Source organism: Leucoraja erinacea, chromosome 31 (genome assembly GCF_028641065.1).
Source record: "Leucoraja erinacea ecotype New England chromosome 31, Leri_hhj_1, whole genome shotgun sequence".
Classification (NCBI taxonomy): Eukaryota; Metazoa; Chordata; class Chondrichthyes; order Rajiformes; family Rajidae; genus Leucoraja; species Leucoraja erinaceus.
In genome coordinates, this window is record NC_073407.1 from 4372916 (window position 1) to 4390834 (window position 17919).

The 17919-nt window shown below is 44.7% G+C and overlaps 1 protein-coding gene across 3 annotated transcripts in view; it reads right to left on the minus strand.

The window, feature by feature from the left end:
* Positions 1–2706: 2706 nt before the first annotated feature.
* The window catches only part of ralgps1 (Ral GEF with PH domain and SH3 binding motif 1), a 679800-nt gene continuing 664587 nt past the window's right edge, over positions 2707–17919 (minus strand). For all 3 annotated transcript variants that reach the window (XM_055659791.1, XM_055659790.1, XM_055659792.1), the window contains 3 exons: positions 9756–9861; positions 6885–6976; positions 2707–6164 (listed from right to left, as the gene is read on the minus strand). In XM_055659791.1, coding sequence (XP_055515766.1) covers positions 6135–6164; positions 6885–6976; positions 9756–9861 — 228 coding nt within the window. In that variant the 3' untranslated portion in view covers positions 2707–6134. The remainder of the gene's footprint in view (positions 6165–6884; positions 6977–9755; positions 9862–17919) is intronic.

Sequence of the window (17919 nt, forward strand, 5' to 3'; positions counted from 1 at the left end):
TAGTCTATTTCCTGTGATGGAGTCCATCACAATAGGGGAGGGAGGTGTCGGAGATGGTCCAAGTAAATTTGAGTGCAGGATGAAAATTGGTGGTGAAGTCCATGAGTTCTGCATGGGTGCAGGAGGTAGCAACGATGCAGTTATCAATGTAACGGAGATAGAGTTTGGGGATAGGGCAGTGTGCGCCTGGAGCAAGGATTGTTCAATGTACCCTACAAAGAGGCAGGCATAGTTGGGGCCCATGCGGGTGCCCATTGCTACATTTGGATGGAGGAAGTGGTAGGAGTCAAAGGAAAAGTTGTTGAGGGTGAGGACCAGCTCTGCTAGGTGGAGTAGAGTGTTAGCAGAGGGAAATTGGATGGTTCTACAGTCGAGGAAGAAACGGAGGGCTTTAAGGCCTTCCTGGTGGGGGATGGAGGTGTAGAGTGACTGAACGTCCATTGTAAAGATGATGATCTATGCATTTGTTGTGCAGATATGTGCCTTTTTGAAAGGGAAAGCTGACTTCACTGAAGGGTGTAATGGCACAGTGACATGAAGGAAAATCAAGATCAAATGTCATGGAGATTGTGCTGTAGTTAATAGATGTGGAAGGAGGGTGAAGAGAGAAGGCTGGAAACACATTGCAGCCACTCAGTGGATGGCAACAAGTGGCCACGGCCCAATAGCCAAACTTTGCCGAAACTCGTGAGCCAGTACAGGAGCCAGATTGCTGTCTGTGTGGAGTTTGTTCGCGTTCTCCCTGTGACTGCGTGGGTTTCCTCAAGGTGCTCCGGTTTCCTCCCATATCCTAATAGATGTGCAGGCTTATAGGCCCTCTGTAAATGGCCTCGTGTAGGTATGTTACAATACTTACCTTCAGCGGCGCTGCAATTCTGCCACTGGCCGTGTGCGCGAATTTGGCGCCTTTGAGGGGGGGGGGGTAAAAACGCGTTTTTTCCCTACCTTGTCCTGGAATATATTTGGTTGGAGTGCAAGTTTTTGCTGAAGAATCGTTCCGACGGGCATTCTGTGTATTTTTTTTTAATCGCCCGACTAGTTCAGCGCTGGAGTAATTTTAAAATCAGCTTCTACAGCTGTCAATGCCGACAACGGGGACGGATTTCAGGTACGGGACAGGTAAAAGAAAGCCGTTTATTTTATGTATAAAAGCGCTCCTTAAGATGCCTTTAATTCACATTTTAAGTTGCGAAACGGTGATTTTTTTCACCATACGAACCGGCAGTATTTTTCCTGCCGATATGGGGTCTAAATTCACTGCAACCGCAACGTTCCAAATGATCGCGTTCCAGAAAAACCCACTCGCAAGATTATATAAATGGCCATTAATTTACAGGTATTAAACATTAATTTCCTTCCATTTGGCCTATAAATCCATGACAATGAGATTTAAAAATTATGTTATATTGTGAATTCTTGTGTGAATGTTATTTGGACACTTAGGCTATTTAAAAATGTTAATCTATTCTTAAGAAATTGATAGATGTTTAGATCTAGTAATTGAATTTTGTAATTAGCTACAATTAGGTAACTAACTAATTATATGCTTTAATTTCAAGTAATCTAAGTAAGATTGTTTCATATTTGTTTCAGAATGCTTCAATCTATAATAACTGAAAATTTCTTTCAGTTCTCTTAATTTTTAAGAAAGTTATGGGCTTTTGACTGTTCTCGATCACAGTTGTTGTGTTGTCAATGGAAAAGCAATAGGGAACAAGACGCTAATTTCCGAGTATGAAAATGGCCATAACATTTTTAATACTGAAGATATGAAAGTGAATTAGGTGTCAAATTAAACTTCTTTTTATCCTTTATCTGATGGGATAAATTACAAACTTGATTTTTAAAATCTCAAAATTTTGTAACATTCTACCTAGTGTGTAGGGAGTGGACGAGAAAGAGAGATAACATAGAACTAGTGTGAATGGGTGATCGATGTTCAGCGTTGGACTCAGTGGGCCGTAGGGCCAGATTCCCTGCTGTTTCTACAAAAAAGGATGAGAAATAGATTCATGTAGGAAGGGAGAACATGCAAACTCCACACTCGAGGCCCAGTTAGAACCTGGGTCTCTGGCACTGGATTTCGAGCAAACTGAATTGATCATTGTGTGTGGAGTTTGCATGTTCTTCTCTGTGACCACGTGGGTTTCCTCTGGGTGCTCTGGTTTCGTCCCATATCCCAAAGCCATGTGGGTCTATAGGTTAATTGGTTTGTGTAAAGCACCACGGTTGATGGAAATGTCGCTGGATTCAAGTGGAACAACGTTGAGGGAGAACAAGTTTAGTCTTTTCATGAACCCACATTGCTTACTCACTGGGATCTATGCTTTCAGACCTCTGAAATGATTATTTACGTCCTTAATTCCCTATCATTTTGCAAAGCCCGATCCACTTTAGTATTGTCCTTGGCTCTTAGGTACTCCCCTGCTCCTGTGGGTGTTTGCACAAACAGCCAAGATGGAGACCAAGGCTCCAGCTGTATCCTCAAGAGCTCGGTACTCCCAGGCCCGGAGTTGAACCTGTCGCGATCCTTTCCACCTTTGTGTGGAGTGGTGTAGGGCTGACAAGAGAAACCTCCGGGGCTTCCCACCCCAGCTGAGACTGAAATGAGTCTCCTCCAACAAAACATCTATGTCACAAATCCACAAAAATGTGATGCACGTGTAGATCCCAAGAACATATTCAGATCATTGCAAGGACGGGAAAACGTTTCTAACAGCAATTTATTTACTGAGTGAATGAGACTGCGCCATCAATGTAACAAGCTGACATAAAAGCAACTTGATACAAGCCTGAGGTAACATAATTTAGCGAAGAACATCCATGGAGCAGTCTAGTTCAGTGGTTAGAACAGAAATGAGCAGTTATTTTTAAAAAAAACCCCACATCAACACAGACGGCATGCGAATGACCTTAGTCAACATTTTTCCCTTGGAATTGTATGAAAATGTACAGGTCACTTTACAGTGGCAACATCAATCGACTCTGCATTAGTCTTAGCCAAACAAATGTGCTCTAATTTAGCATTGGCGGTTGGTGGCCACACTGCCCAAGCAAACCAAACAGTCATCTCAATTGATAGTGACGGACAAACCAAGATAGGTATGGACTCAAGGGCAAAGGCAGAACCGGGTTTGGGTCAAACGTCAGCTGTATAGGGAAACAACTAATTAAAATAAATATGATTCACACCAGATTTTAGGAATTAGACTTCACATTTGTACCTCGATGTCCTTGATAAGCCTGAATGCCAAGTGAATCCTTACTTGCAACGGAGGCATACACTGACGTTTAGTGAATGAAAGTTGGATAAACTCTTGAATTAAAATATCAGATGATCCTTGAGGATAAAGAAAGTTACACGTGGGTTGGTCATTGAATCGCACAGAATAAATGGAAGGGAAGCAATGAAATCTTGGTTGAAGCAGTCGTGTTGAGAATGGCACCGTGGGGACATGGGGCTAGCTTCCTGGAACAGCCTTCAAGCATCAACATGCCTCTTAAAATGTGTGGCTGACAGCGTCACAGACTGACAAAACATCTTCTGCAGTCAGCCCATCATTGCCCACAAAGGAAGATGTAGCATATCTGGTTATAGAGCAAACCTGCACTTGAAAACCAATTTAACATGTTGCAGTTTAACAGGTTCTATTGCAGTACATCGCATGCAAGGGAAATGTGCATGGCATGTGTCTTGTTGGAATTGACTGTCGGATTGCTGTAGCATAATCCTGTAAGAATTTTCTTTCACCTATCTCAGGGTGGAAATGAAGGAAGCTGAGGGGTAATCCAACTGATGTGTTCAACATAAAACAAGGTTTGGATCGGGATCTGCACTTGAGTGAAAGACCACAGCTAGAGGATGTTCGTGTAAGACGTAACACCAAGAAACGTTACACCACGTGAAAATCAGAAGAGCCTCCTTCACCCAAACAACAGTGGGGTCTGCTTCCACAGGGAGTCATTGAAGCAAACAGCACTGATGCATTCAGGGAGAAGCTGGACAAACACAAGCGAGGAAGGAATAAAGAGTTATGCCGATAGATTTAGATAAACAGACAGAAGGCAGCACAGTGTACACACCAGCATGGTTTGGTTGGGACAAATGGCCTGTTCCTCCATTATTCTTCCTATGTAATATGCTTCATTGCCATTAAAGTGGTTTTAACGTGTTTCCATTCATTTGTTTGTAGGAATTCAGCCCTGTACATTGTGACAGGGTGTCAGGGGTTATGGAGCGAAGACAGGAGAATGGGGTTGAGAGGGAAAGATAGATCAGCCACCATCTGCTCCTAGAACTTCTGAGCAGATGGAAACATTTTTATTTTCTGCAGGGGCAGGTTACATAGAACCCAGGGCTTGGCACATAGTCTAAAACTGAGAACACTAGTGCAGAGGTACACGGCCAATAATATTTTTTACACCCACAACTCACAATAACGCCAAGCAAACTAAAAGGCCTTTCAAATCTACATCAGCCTGCTGCAGGTACCTTTTGAAACAAAGGGAGGAATAGACGAACAGCTTAAAGATCTTCCTCTCGATCCAGCTGCAAAATCACTTGCTTATCGTCATTCTCGGTCTAGTCCCCGTTGAAGAGTTGGGGGGGGGGGAGGGGGAAGGGACACGAGAAATCATTCTTTGCAGAGCTTCATCTGTAGGCAGGTGCTTTAAGTTATACGCGCGAATTAATTCTAAGTTACTTTACAATGCTTGCGGAGGGCTGTGGGGAAGGCTTGTGATTCTGGCGCGGAAAACGTGAGCAGTTGCTTTTGACCTCCATCAGAACGCCCGCAAACCACCCACATCTTGTCATCGTAGGGAACCTGACCTGTTTACTGAAGGACCAGAGATTCAGTGTGAATGGATGAAATCACCTTGGGGCGTGCCCAAATTGTTACAGACATACTATTTGAAGGAAAAAAAAAAAAATTCATAAATAGAATATTTTAAGTGGAAACGATGACATGCAGTTAAACACAATGGGCACGGAACAATGGTCAAGTTGTAATACTTCTCAAATAATAATGAAAATCCATTCAAGTTTCATTTGCATGGATTGTGAACTCAATTTATGAATTGTATCCTTGTCTATTTTCTACAGTCTTTAAATAATACATAACAAATGAAGTATATCCTCGATTACACTGTTCACGTTATGTGGAAATCATTCAAACTGGTTCCACAAAATGGATACTGGGGGAATTGAAAATACTATTAGATGTGCTGGAAGCCAGTAGAATGGCAGAAGACAAGGATACAGGAGTCTCCAATCATGGAAATCTGGAACAAAACAGAAAATATTGGCATTTAGGCAGAATGGCGGATGTTGTCTACGCCAGCGGAGAGAATGATTTGAGTTGCAACGTGTTGCTGGGAAAAAAATAAGCTGGACCAACCCAACCTCTTTGGAATACTGGCAGGCAAGGTCAGGTTACCTTTGATAGCAACATTGTGGGCTGGGATGCAGTGGGGGCCTATATCTGTTGGGTTTGCTCAAAAGTCACTATGAGTACACCATGCAAGAAATGCTGGAACAACTCGTGTACTGGTCACCGATGCAGAGGCAGACAGTGCGCCTAACCCCTTCAATGCATTTCTTTTTTTTTTGTTAAAAACACTCGTTCACTGACTTTTCTTTTCTCCTCTTAAACACCACTCAGCGCAGCCTGTTAATACTGTCAGTAGTATCTTGATTTGTGCATAAGAAAGTTAATACCCAACATGGGCTAAAAAATTGTTCACGATAAAGCAGCTTAAGAATAAAAAACAAACATTTAAAAAAAAAATGTTTTCGGCAGCAGTCATTACACACACACGCACGCACACAGTTCCTTGGTCACACTGTCCTCTTCACAAAGCTCTGCCCAACCTCCACGGCCAACACTAGTAATCGGGAGCAGTCGATCACATCCTTTTTTTCAAAACCTACCAAAATCATTCTGGGGGGTCAGGTAGTAAGAGTGTCAAAAAAAAAAGTGCTTCTGTTTTCAACGCTGGCAGTCGGACAAATTATTCCTTGTAAGTTTTTTTTTGTTTCTTCACTTTCCCTCGTTTTTAATCCACTTAATAGTTTGGTTTCCCATTGCTTGGGTTGGCACTTTGATCGCGTCTTGTGTGCGGGCTCCAAATGTTCACTCAAACGACATAAGGTTGGTGGGTAACTGCAAGCAGATGGGAGGGAAGCGGTTAATCTTTGCTGTTGCTTCTCCTAACCCCTTCATTTTGGAGACATACAGGACAGAAAAAATGCCATTCGGCCCAACTCATCCATGCGAAGCAAGAAGCCCCATCTAAAGGTAGACACAAAATGGCGGAGTAACTCAGCAGGACGGGCAGCATCCATGGAGAGAAGGAATGGGCGATGTTTCGGGTCGAGACCCTTCTTCAGACTTCAGCCCCATCTAAACTAGTCTCATTTGCCTGCATTTGACCCATATCTCTCTAAATCTTTCATAACCATGTACCCGTCCAAGTGTCATATGCCTTGACTATCTCCTCTGACAGCTATTTCCAGCTATCTACATCTGTATGGTTGTATTCCAGATATCTAGTCCACATCTGCAAGACGTTCAAATGCAATAAAAATTAAATTCATGATCGCTAATGGGTATTAAAATCCTGCATCATGTCTCATGTATTTCAACATAGGGTGTTAGGGTTATGGGGAGAAGGCAGTACAATGGGGTTAGGAGGGAGAGTTAAATCAGCCATGATTGAATGGCAGAGTAGACTTGATGGGCCGAATGGCCTAATTCCGCTCCTATCACTTATGACCATTTGTAAATTAATTCCGCAGCCTGAAAAGGCTGTTTGGTTCTCTGTAAGTAATTCCTAGTGTGCACTTGTGTTATGCTTCAGAGTGAAGGCATCTGCCCACCTACCAGTGGCCTGTTGCTCTTGCAAGCATCATCCAAGTGCTTGTGCCACAGTATAGCATGAAACCGGGAGCTGGTCTGGAACTTGTAAACATTTCCTGTCAATGGAAGCAGACACATCATTAGAACAACGGCAGTTGCTTTTACAGGGGTGGCGCAGTTGGTAGAGCCGCCGCCCCACAGCGTCAGAAACCTGGGTACGATCCTGACCTCGTGTGCTGTTTGTGTGGAGTTTGCACCTTCTCCCTGTGATCGCGTTGGTTTCCTCCAGGTGATCTGCTTTCCTCCCACATCCCAAAGACCCCAAAATAGCGAGAGTACAGAGGAGATTTTGTTGCCTGGGTTTCAGCAACTAAGTTACAGAGAAAGGTTGAGTTAGGGATTCTTTGGAGCGCAGAAGTAAGGGGGGACTTGATAGAGGTTTTTTTTAAAACAATGATAGACAGAGTTGACCGAAAATTTCCCACTGAGAGTAGGGAAGATTCAAACAAGGGGAATGACTTGAGAATTAAGGGACTGAAGTTTAGGGGTAACATAAGGGGGAACTTCTTTACTCAGAGAGTGGTAGCTGTGTGGAATGAGATTCCGGTGAAGGTGGTGGAGGCAGGTTCGTTTTTATCATTTAAAAATAAATTGGATAGTTATATGGACGGGAAGGGAATGGAGGGTTGTGGTCTGAGCGCAGGTATATGGGACTAGGGGAGATTATGTGTTCGGCACGGACTAGAAGGGTCGAGATGGCCTGTTTCCGTGCTGTAATTGTTATATGGTTATGTGCGGGTTTGTTGGCTATTTGGCCTTTGTCAGGGAGTGAATGAGAAAGTGGGATAACAGAAACAATGCTAACAGGTGATCGATGGTCGGCATTGGAATTGATGGGCCGAAAGGCTTGTTTCTCTGCTGTATCTCTAAACTAAACTATACCAATCACTTAAGTGCTGTGACATGACCAGCTTCAGAGATGTGACAACAAAAGACACTATTTAAAATATTTTACTCTGTTTACACCAGTTTGGTATGATTTAGTGAATCACAGGTTACAGAAGGAAATGCAGGTGCTGTTTTACCAAAAACGACACATCATGCTCGAGTAACTCAGCAACTCTGCAGAACACGGACACAAACCACCCTCTCTTTCATTGATTCCATCTACACCGCACGCAGCATCGGCAAGGCCACCAACATAATCAAGGACCAGTCGCAACCCGGTCACTCCCTCTTCTCCCCTCTCCCATCGGGCAAGAGGTACTGAAGTTTGAAAACACACACCTCCAGATTCAGGGACAGGTTCTTCCCAGCTGTCATCAGGTAACTGAAACCATCCTATCAACAATTAGAGAGTGGTCGTGGGCTACTATCTACCTCATTGGAGACCCTTGGACTATGTTTAATCAGAGTTTACTTGACTTTATCTTGCACTAAACGTTATTCCCATCATCCTGTATCTACTTATTGTGGGGGTCTCGATTGGAATCATGTACGGTATTTCTGCTGACTGGATAGCACGCAACAAAAAGCTTTTCACTGTACCTCAATACATGTGACAGTAAACTAAACTAAACTGAGGTGACCTTTTGTGTTGGGACCCTTCAGACTCACCTTAAACTTATGTCATTTGTTTTTTGATTTCCCCTACCCGAGGGAAAAGACTCACCCTATCTATTCCCCTATTTTATACATCTGTCAGATCATCCCTCAGCCTCCTGTGGTTCAAGAGAGTCCTAGCCTGACCGACCTCTCCCAATAGCTCAGGCCCTTGACCTTGCAACATTCTCGGAAATCTTCTCTGCACTCTTTCCAACTTGAGTACATCCTTCCTCCTGCAGTGTGGCGAGCACTGAACTAAATACTCCAAATTAGGATTTACCAGGATGTTGCCAGGACTAGAGGGTGTGAGCTATAGGGAGAGGTTGAGTAGGCTGGGTCTATTCCATGGAGCGCAGGAGAATGAGATGTATTAAATCATGAGAGGAATAGATCGGGTAGATGCATCGAGTCTCTTGCCCAGAGTAGTGGAATGGAGGACCTGAGGACATAGGTTCAAGGTGAAGGGGGAAAGATTTAATGGGAATCTTAGGGATAACCTTTTCACACAAAGGGTGGTGGGCGTGTGGAACGATCTGCAGAGGAGGTAGTTGAGGCTGGGACTATCCCAACGTTTAAGAAACAGTTAAGACAGGTAAATGGATAGGACAAGTTTGGAGGGATATGGACCAAGTGCAGGCAGGTGGGACTAATGTAACTGAGACATGTTGGCCGGTGTGGACAAGTTGGGCCGAAGGGCCTGTTTCTACAACTCATTGACTATGACTCTGCAGCCTCACCAACATCTTGTACAACCATGCTCCCAACATTCCCTCAAACTCCCAGATTCCACTACTCACCTTAGTTGAGTTGAGTTTAGTGATGCAGTGTGGAAACAGGCCCTTCGGCCCACCGAGTCTGCACCGACCAGCGACTCGACTGCCGCACATTAAGTGCCAATGCACAATTTTACCGAAGCCAATTATCCTACAATCCTGTACTTCTTTGGAGTGTGGGAGGAAACTGGAGCACCCAGAGAAAACCCACGCGGTCACAAGGAGAACGTACAAACCCCGTACAGACAGCACCCGTAGTCAGGATTGAACCAGGGTCTGTAAGACAACAACTCTACGACTGCACCACAGTGTTGCCCTGTACCCTGGGGGCCGCTTACAGTGGCCAGTTAACCTGTGACCCGTATGTCTTTGGGAGGTGGGAAGAAACTGGTGCAGCGGTGGGCATGAGCAAAACTTGCAAACTCCAAGCGGTCAGCCACGGAGGAGAGGATTGAAGCCAGCTCAGCCTACTGTGCCGGGGTGCCTGAGGGATGTCCCGGTGAAACCTTGTGCTCACCTTTATCCGGGTCACTCAGCTGGAAGATATCTGGGTGTTCGGGGTCATCGGGGAGAACCACCATCCAACCCGCTACCGACACCTTCTTGCTGGGCGACGACTTGAACTGTGGGAAGGAGAACAAAGGTGTCAGCCGTTCTGTTTGACGGTGAAAAACCTCACAAAACTGTTTACCCAATTAGCTTTGTCAGTATAATGATATTAACAGAAAAGAAATAAGTAAAGGGGCTGTCCCACTGTACGAGCTAATTCAAGAGTTCTTCCGAGTTTCCCCTGATTCGAACTCGGAGAATTATGGTACTAGCCACTCATAGGTACTCGGGGCTCTCATGAACATTTTTCAACATGTTCCCGAGTACCTGCTATTAGCGTTACAAGCCGCTAAGAGATGTCCCTGGCTCAGACGTAGCCGCTACGTACATTCTACGTACTTACCATGAGTTTGATTTTTTTTTTTTACTCGGGAGAGCTCTTGAATTACCTCATACAGTGGGACAGCCCCTTTAGACTTCCAATAGAATGACATTGGTGAATATTGCAAAAAGTGTGTAAACATAGAACTAGTGTGAGCGGAGGTCGGAGGTCAGCATGGACTCAATGGACTGAAGGGCTTGTTTCCGTTCTGTATCTCTAAACTAAACTATTTCTCACCGAAGATAAACACAAAATGCTGGACACAAAAAGCATCCCATTCCTTTTCTCCAGAAATGCTGCTATCCCTGAGAATTATTCCAGCATTTTGTGTCTTCCTTCAGTGTAAACCAGCACCTGCAGTTCCTTCCTACATTAAGCTACTTCTCATCCATCTTTGTAGAGATACAGCGTGGAAACTTCGGTCCAGCGGCGACCAGCGACCATCCGGTCACACTACTTCCGAGTTATCTCGCTTTCTCATCCACTTCCTACACACCAGGGGGGCGATTTACAGAGGGCCGATTGACCTACAAACCCGCACGTCTTTTAGGATACGGGGGGGAAGCCTGAGCACCCAGAGGAAACCCACGCAGTCACAGGGCGAACGTGAACAAACTCCACACAGACAGTGCCCGCGGTCAGGATGATGTCACTTTCAATCGAAACACAGCTGTCTCTGAATGGCTCATGCTACAATCAAAGACAGATTTGGTTTTGTTGATCTGCTTGTGAAATGTTCATACTTAATTTTGAAATAGCAGCTTATCATAACTGCATCTTAAAAAAATGCAAGTTTTAAACAGAGTTGACGGGTGAATGCACTTCAGATTTAAACAGTCCAGCACACACGTCGTTCAAAAGCTACTTAGAATAACACAAATAAGTGAGTGCTGTTAACGGCATTCCATGGCCAAGCAAAATATGCAGCAGCATTTCTTTAGTATTTTCTCCAATACAAGGACTGCTCAGATTTTCGTTGATTATGATTTTGGATAGTTTGCAATCCTTCTCACATTACAGCCCGTTTACTCGATATCCACAGAATGTTTCCTGGAGTGGTTCCTGGAATCTGGCAAATATTGTCCAACATGATCCCGATTCAGTTGGTCGGAGTCTCAGACTTCAGCGATTCAGCACGGAAACAGGCCCTTCGGCCCACCGAGTCCGTGCCAGCCAGTGATCACCCCATACACTAGCACTATCCTACACACTAGGGACCATTCACTATTTTTACTGAAGTCAATTAACCTACAAACCTGCACGTCTTCGGAGAAAACCCACGAGGTCATGGGGAAAACATACCCAGCTCCGTACAAACAGCAACTGCAGTCAGGATCGAACCCGGGTCTCTGGCGCTGTGAGGCAGCAACTCTAATGCTTTGCCATCCGAGCCATTTGGGGATATGCCAGATTTATGTAAGGTTGGACAATACATGCTGGTACGATTAGGTTATAAAAAAGTCCATCCACGACAGCGTGTTGTGGATGTAGCCCAGTTCATCACACAAACCAGCCTCCCATCCACTGTCTCCATCTACACTTCACGCTGCCTCGGCAAGGCCACCAACACAAACAAGGACCAGTCTTACCCTGGCCACTCCCTCTTCTTCCCTTTCAGTTTAGAAGGATGAGAGGGTATCTCATTCAAACATTTAACATTGTTAAGGGCTTGGACACGCTAGAAGCAGGAAACATGTTCCCGATGTTGGGGGAGTCCAGAACCAGGGGGGCACAATTTGAGAATAAGGTGTAAGCCACTTAGAATGGAGACGAGTAAACACTTTTTCTCACAGAGAGTGGTGAGTCTGAGGAACGGGGTACTAAATGATCAGCCATGATCACATTGAATGGCAGTGCTGGCTCGAAGGGCTGAATGGCCTACTCCTGCACCTATTGTCTATTGACTTCTTGCCTCTTATACTCAATACCCCGACCTATGAAAACAAGCATTCTATTTGGCTTCTTTACCAGTCTATCTACTTGTGTTGCCACTTTCAGGAAGCTGTGGCCTGGACCCCAAGATCCCTCTGTCCATCAATGCTGTTTCGAGTGTTGCCATTAATTGTACATTTTCCCCTCGCATTCAACCTCCCAAAGTGCGACATCTCCCACCTGCTCGGATTCACCTCCCTGTGCCATTTCCCCACCCACTTCTCTAGTTAATCTATATCCCGCTGTATACTTTGACAGTCTTCCTCACAGTCTGCGACCCGAACAATGTTGGTGTCAATGGTAAACTTACGATGTTTACCTCCAAGTTATTTATATATATCACAAACACCAGAGCTCCCAGAACAGCCCTGAAGAACTTCATTGGTCACAGACCTCCAGTCTATTGTCCCTCCATCACAAGGCTCTGCCTCCCACCAGTAAGCCATTATGATCCATATCCATGTGATCAAGTCACTGTTAATCCAATGCTTCTTAATATTTTGGATCATCTACCGTGGCGGAGTTTATTAAATGTCTTACATAAATCGATGTAGGCAACACCCATCACCCCACCCCATCCATCACCATTGTCGCATCCATAAAAAAACTCGATCAAGTTAGTAAGACACGACAAGGCTTTGCTGGCTCTCGCTAACTAATCTATTCTCCACCAAATGGGACTAAATGCTATCCCAAAGAGTCCTCTCCATTAACTTCCCCACCACAGACTTGAGATACAACCCGGCCTATAATTCCCTAATCTGAGGAAAGATATTCTTGCCATAGAGGGAGTACAGAGAAGGTTCACCAGACTGATTCCTGGGATGTCAGGACTTTCATATCAAGAAAGACTGGATAGACTCGGCTTGTACTCGCTAGAATTTAGAAGATTGAGGGGGGATCTTATAGAAACTTACAAAATTCTTAAGGTGTTGGACAGGCTAGATGCAGGAAGATTGTTCCCGATGTTGGGGAAGTCCAGAACAAGGGGTCACAGTTTAAGGATAAGGGGGAAATCTTTTAGGACCGAGATGAGAAAAACATTTTTCACACAGAGAGTGGTGAATCTCTGGAATCCTCTGCCACAGAAGGTAGTTGAGGCCAGTTCATTGGCTATATTTAAGAGGGAGTTAGATGTGGCCCTTGTGGCTAAAGGGATCAGGGGGTATAGAGAGAAGGCAGGTATGGGATACTGAATTGGATGATCAGCCATGATCATATTGAATGGCGGTGCAGGCTCGAAGGGCCGAATGGCCTACTCATGCACCTATTTTCTATGTTTCTAGGTTTCCCTGGATTCTCTCACCTCTGCTTCTTGAACAAAAGAAGAATATTAGCTTCTCTCCAGTCCTGTGGGACCTGGTCTGTGGTTAAACAAGAAACAAAGATCTTCATCAAGGTTCTGGATAATTTGCTTTTGCCTCTCTCAATAATTTGGGATAAGTCCCATCGGGTCCTGGGGATATATCCACCTTACTGCTCTTCAAGAACCCCAACATCTCCTCCATTTAATATTCTCCACACTGATCTCCATGTCCTTCTTGGTGAAAACAAATACAAAGTACTCATTTAGTACCTCACCAACATCCCAGACTCCAAGCACAAAGATCTTCCTTTGCCCTGAGTGGATTTACCTTCTCCCTGGTTACCCCCTTGTTTTTAATGTGGGTATAAAAAGCCTTGGGATTTTCTTTAACCTGACTCACCAAAGCCATTTTGGCGCCACATTTGGCCCTTCTAATCACTCGCTTCAGGTCTTTCCTACATTATTTATATTCAACAAAGCCCCTGTCTGATTTCAGCTTCTTCAACCTTGCATTTGGTTCCTTTTCCTTTTTGATCAAATTTACCACCTCTTTGGACATCCAAGGTTCCCACACTTTGCCATCCTTATTGTTTCTCCTTACTGAAACATGCCAGTCATGTTATAAGTCATAGGAGTAGAATTAGGCCATTCTGCCCGTCAAGTCTACTCCGCCATTCGATCATGGCTGATCTATCTCCCCTATCTAACCCCATTCTCTTGCCTTCTCCCCATAACCTCTGACACTTATACTAATCAAGAATATATCCATCTCTGCCTTAAAAATATCCACTGACTTGGCCTCCACAGCATTCTGTGGCAGAGTATTCCATAGATTCACCAACCTCTGACTAAAGAAATATCTTCTCATCTCCTTCCTAAAAGAACATCCTTTAATTCTGAGGCGATGACCTCTAGTCCTAGACTCTCCCACGAGTGGAAACATCCTCTCCACATCCACTTTAACTGAGCCTTTCACTATTCTGCAAGTTTCAATGAGGTCCCCCCTCATTCTTCTAAACTCCAGCGAGTACAGGCCAGAACCGACAAACGCTCATCACAGGTTAACCTACTCATTCCTGACGTTGATCAACTGGTATTTACACAACTCCACATGTCAGATGCGGACGTACCCAATAACAACTGGCCCCAATGTACTATTCATGTCTCCTGCCTGTTAATGACATTTATCTCACTGCAATCTACTACTTTCCCCCAAGGTCCAAACCTATCCCTATTCAAAACAATATTAAAACTGATCACTATCCCAAAAATTCTCTTCCATCTGTGATAAATGTCAATGCCAAATAGCTAACTTAACCCATACTTTTGTCAACTGTATTAAAATTAAAAATTACTGGATGGAGATTTTCTAAATAATCTCTGTAGTCGTTAATATCCAAATTGATCCCAACCCCAAATTAATAATATTGGCCATATCAGAGCATTACCTAAAACTCACAATAAACCAAAGAAATTTCCTTGACTACAGTATAATAACTGGGAAAAAATTGATATTAAAATTTTGGAAAAACCCAACAACCCCCACAATCAAGATGTGGATTATGGAGGTGTCGGAGACATAGAAACATAGAAACATAGAAATTAGGTGCAGGAGTAGGCCCTTCGGCCCTTCGAGCCTGCACCGCCATTCAATATGATCATGGCTGATCATCCAACTCAGTATCCTGTACCTGCCTTCTCTCCATATCCTCTGATCCCCTTAGCCACAAGGGCCGCATCTAATTCCCTCTTAAATATAGCCAATGAACTGGCCTCGACTACCCTCTGCGGCAGAGAATTCCAGAGGTTCACCACTCTCTGTGTGAAATGAGAGACCTTACATTTGGAAAAAATTAGATATGTCTTAATTGACAAACCAGAATTATTCATTAGAATATGATCTCCATTTATAGATTACTTGAAGGGGTAGATCGGACCGGCACGGAGGCCGGACTGAAGCCTGAACCTAGGACTAGATGAATAGTTATTATCTCTGACCTACGGACCTATCTCCCAAGTTGTATTATTGATAGTTTATTCTATTTTTCTAATTTCTTTCTTTCTTTCTTTATTTTCTTCTATCTATAAATATAAATAAATAATTAGAGGCAATGTTAATATGTAACCCATAAAGGAGGATCCCAGCTACTTTGGTAACTGGGTCCCTGGAAACCTGGATATTTAATATGTAACCATTAAACAAAGTCTGTACTGGTTTGAATTATGATATGCAGATGCCTCTAATAAAAAAATATTTAAAAAAAGACAATAGTCAACATGTGCAGGAGTAGGCCATTCGGCCCTTCGAGCCAGCACACCTTTCACTGTGATCATGGTTGATCATCCACACTCTGTACTCCATTCCTGCCTTCTCCCCATATCTCCCGACTCCGCTATCTTTAAGGGCTCTATCCAACTCTCTTGAAGGCATACAGAGAATTGGCCTCCACTGCCTTCTGAGGCAGAGAATTCCACATTCACAACCCTCTATGTGAAAAAGTTTTTCCTCATCTCCGTTCTAAATGGCTTACCCCTTATTCTTAAAAGGTGCAAGCATTCCAATGGGATTGAACTGCAGGTCCCCCACTAGCCAGCGGCAGATAGAGGAACAAATCTGTAGAGGGATTAGCAAAAGTTGCCTGAGCAATAGGGGTGTCTTTGTGGGTGACTCCAACTTCCCCCAGTATTGACTGGATCTCGCTCAATGTCAAAGGCAATAGATGGGGCAACATTTGTGGGGCGTATCCAAGAAGGTTTCCTGAAACAACATATGGATAGTCCAATCTGACAAGGGAACACCATGTGTTGGGAAATGAGCTTGGCTGGTGTTACGGTGGAAGAGAATTTTTTTCTTTTTTAATACATTTTTATTCTCCTGCACCTGGTGTCTATTGTCTACACCGTGATACACTCCATGGTTAGCAACACAACTCCTCCACCTCTTTTGCGTCCACTCTCTATCAGGTGTGAAACATTGACAGGTTGAGCTGCCTGATGCGTCCCTGTCACATCATCCCTGCCACAGCATTATCGTCCCAACCACCGATGAAGGCTCGAAGTTCATCGACTTTTCCCACAACCACACTGCAGTGCTTGCACCTTTCTGACTTCTGATCTCTACCCGTCTCGCCTCAGCGGACGAACCCTCCAGTACGTTCTCTCTGAGTGCCATCGCGACGGTCCCCGTGATTAGCAGCGCAACTCATAGGGCGGCACGGTGGGGCAGCAGTAGAGTTGCTGCTTTACAGCGTCATGGAACTGCCTGCGGGTGCTGTCTGTATGGAGTTTGCACGTTCTCCCCGTGACCTGCTCGGTTTTCTCAGAGATCTTCGGTTTCCTCCCACGCTCCAAAGACGTACAGGTTTGCAGGTTAATTGGCTTGGTATAAATGTAAATTGTCCGCAGTGCGTGTAGGATAGTGTAAGTGTGCGGGGATCGCTGGGCGGTGCGGACTCGGTGGGCCAAAGTGCCTACTTCCTCGCTGTATCTCTAAACTAAACTAAACTAAACTAAACTCCTTCACCTCTTTTGAAATAAATATACTTCAACCTTTCAGTGTCACTGTATTTCCTCACCTCTCCTTGCCTGTCATTCCATTGAGACTTACTGGTCCAAACCTCTAGCTTCTTTCTCATCAGTTCCTCCATTTGCTTCCCTGAAGAGTCAATGTTCACCTTGAGTTGGGTTGGACGTAGCCACAGATGGTGCGGCTGAGCTTTCTCGGTTTAGTTTACGTTGGTTGAGAAATACAGCATGAAAACAGACCCTTCAGCCCACCGAGCGCGCAGACCATTGATCACCCATTCACACTAGTTCTCACTTGCTCACCCAATTCATTTACAATCCCTGCCACAGCATCATTGTCCCAACCACCGATAAAGGCTCGAAGTTCATCGACTTTTCTTTGGGATGTGGGAGGAAACCGGAGCACCCGGAGGAAGCCACAGGATCACAGGGGGATCATGCAAACTCCGCACAGACAGCACCCGAGGTGAGGATCAAATCTGGGTCTCTGGCGTCGTGAGAGAGCTGGGCCATTGTTTTAGTAACATCGTTATATCTTGGCCTCAGTCCATCTGGATATAGTTTAGTTTAGAGATACAGCGTGGAGACAGGCCCCTTGTCCCACCAGGTCCGCGCCGATCAGCGATCACTCATACACTAGTTCTATCCTACATGCGCAGAACAATTTACAGAAGCCAAATAACCGACTAACTCTCATGTCTTTGGGATGTGGGAGGAAACTGGAGCACCTGAAGAAGCCCCATGCGGCCACAGGGAGAATGTGCCAAATCTATACAGACAGCACCCATCGACTGTATGGAACCCGGATCTCTGGCGCTGTGAGCCAGCAACTCTACCACCGTGCCGCCTCTATACCTTCTCCCAGAAGATGGTGCTGAACCTGGGACGCAGTAAGAGTCTCCAAGACGCAACTATGCCATAACGAGCAGCACAACGTGTTCTTGGCACGCATCTCAAGCACAAGGTTCCCAATGAGAGGCCAAGAGC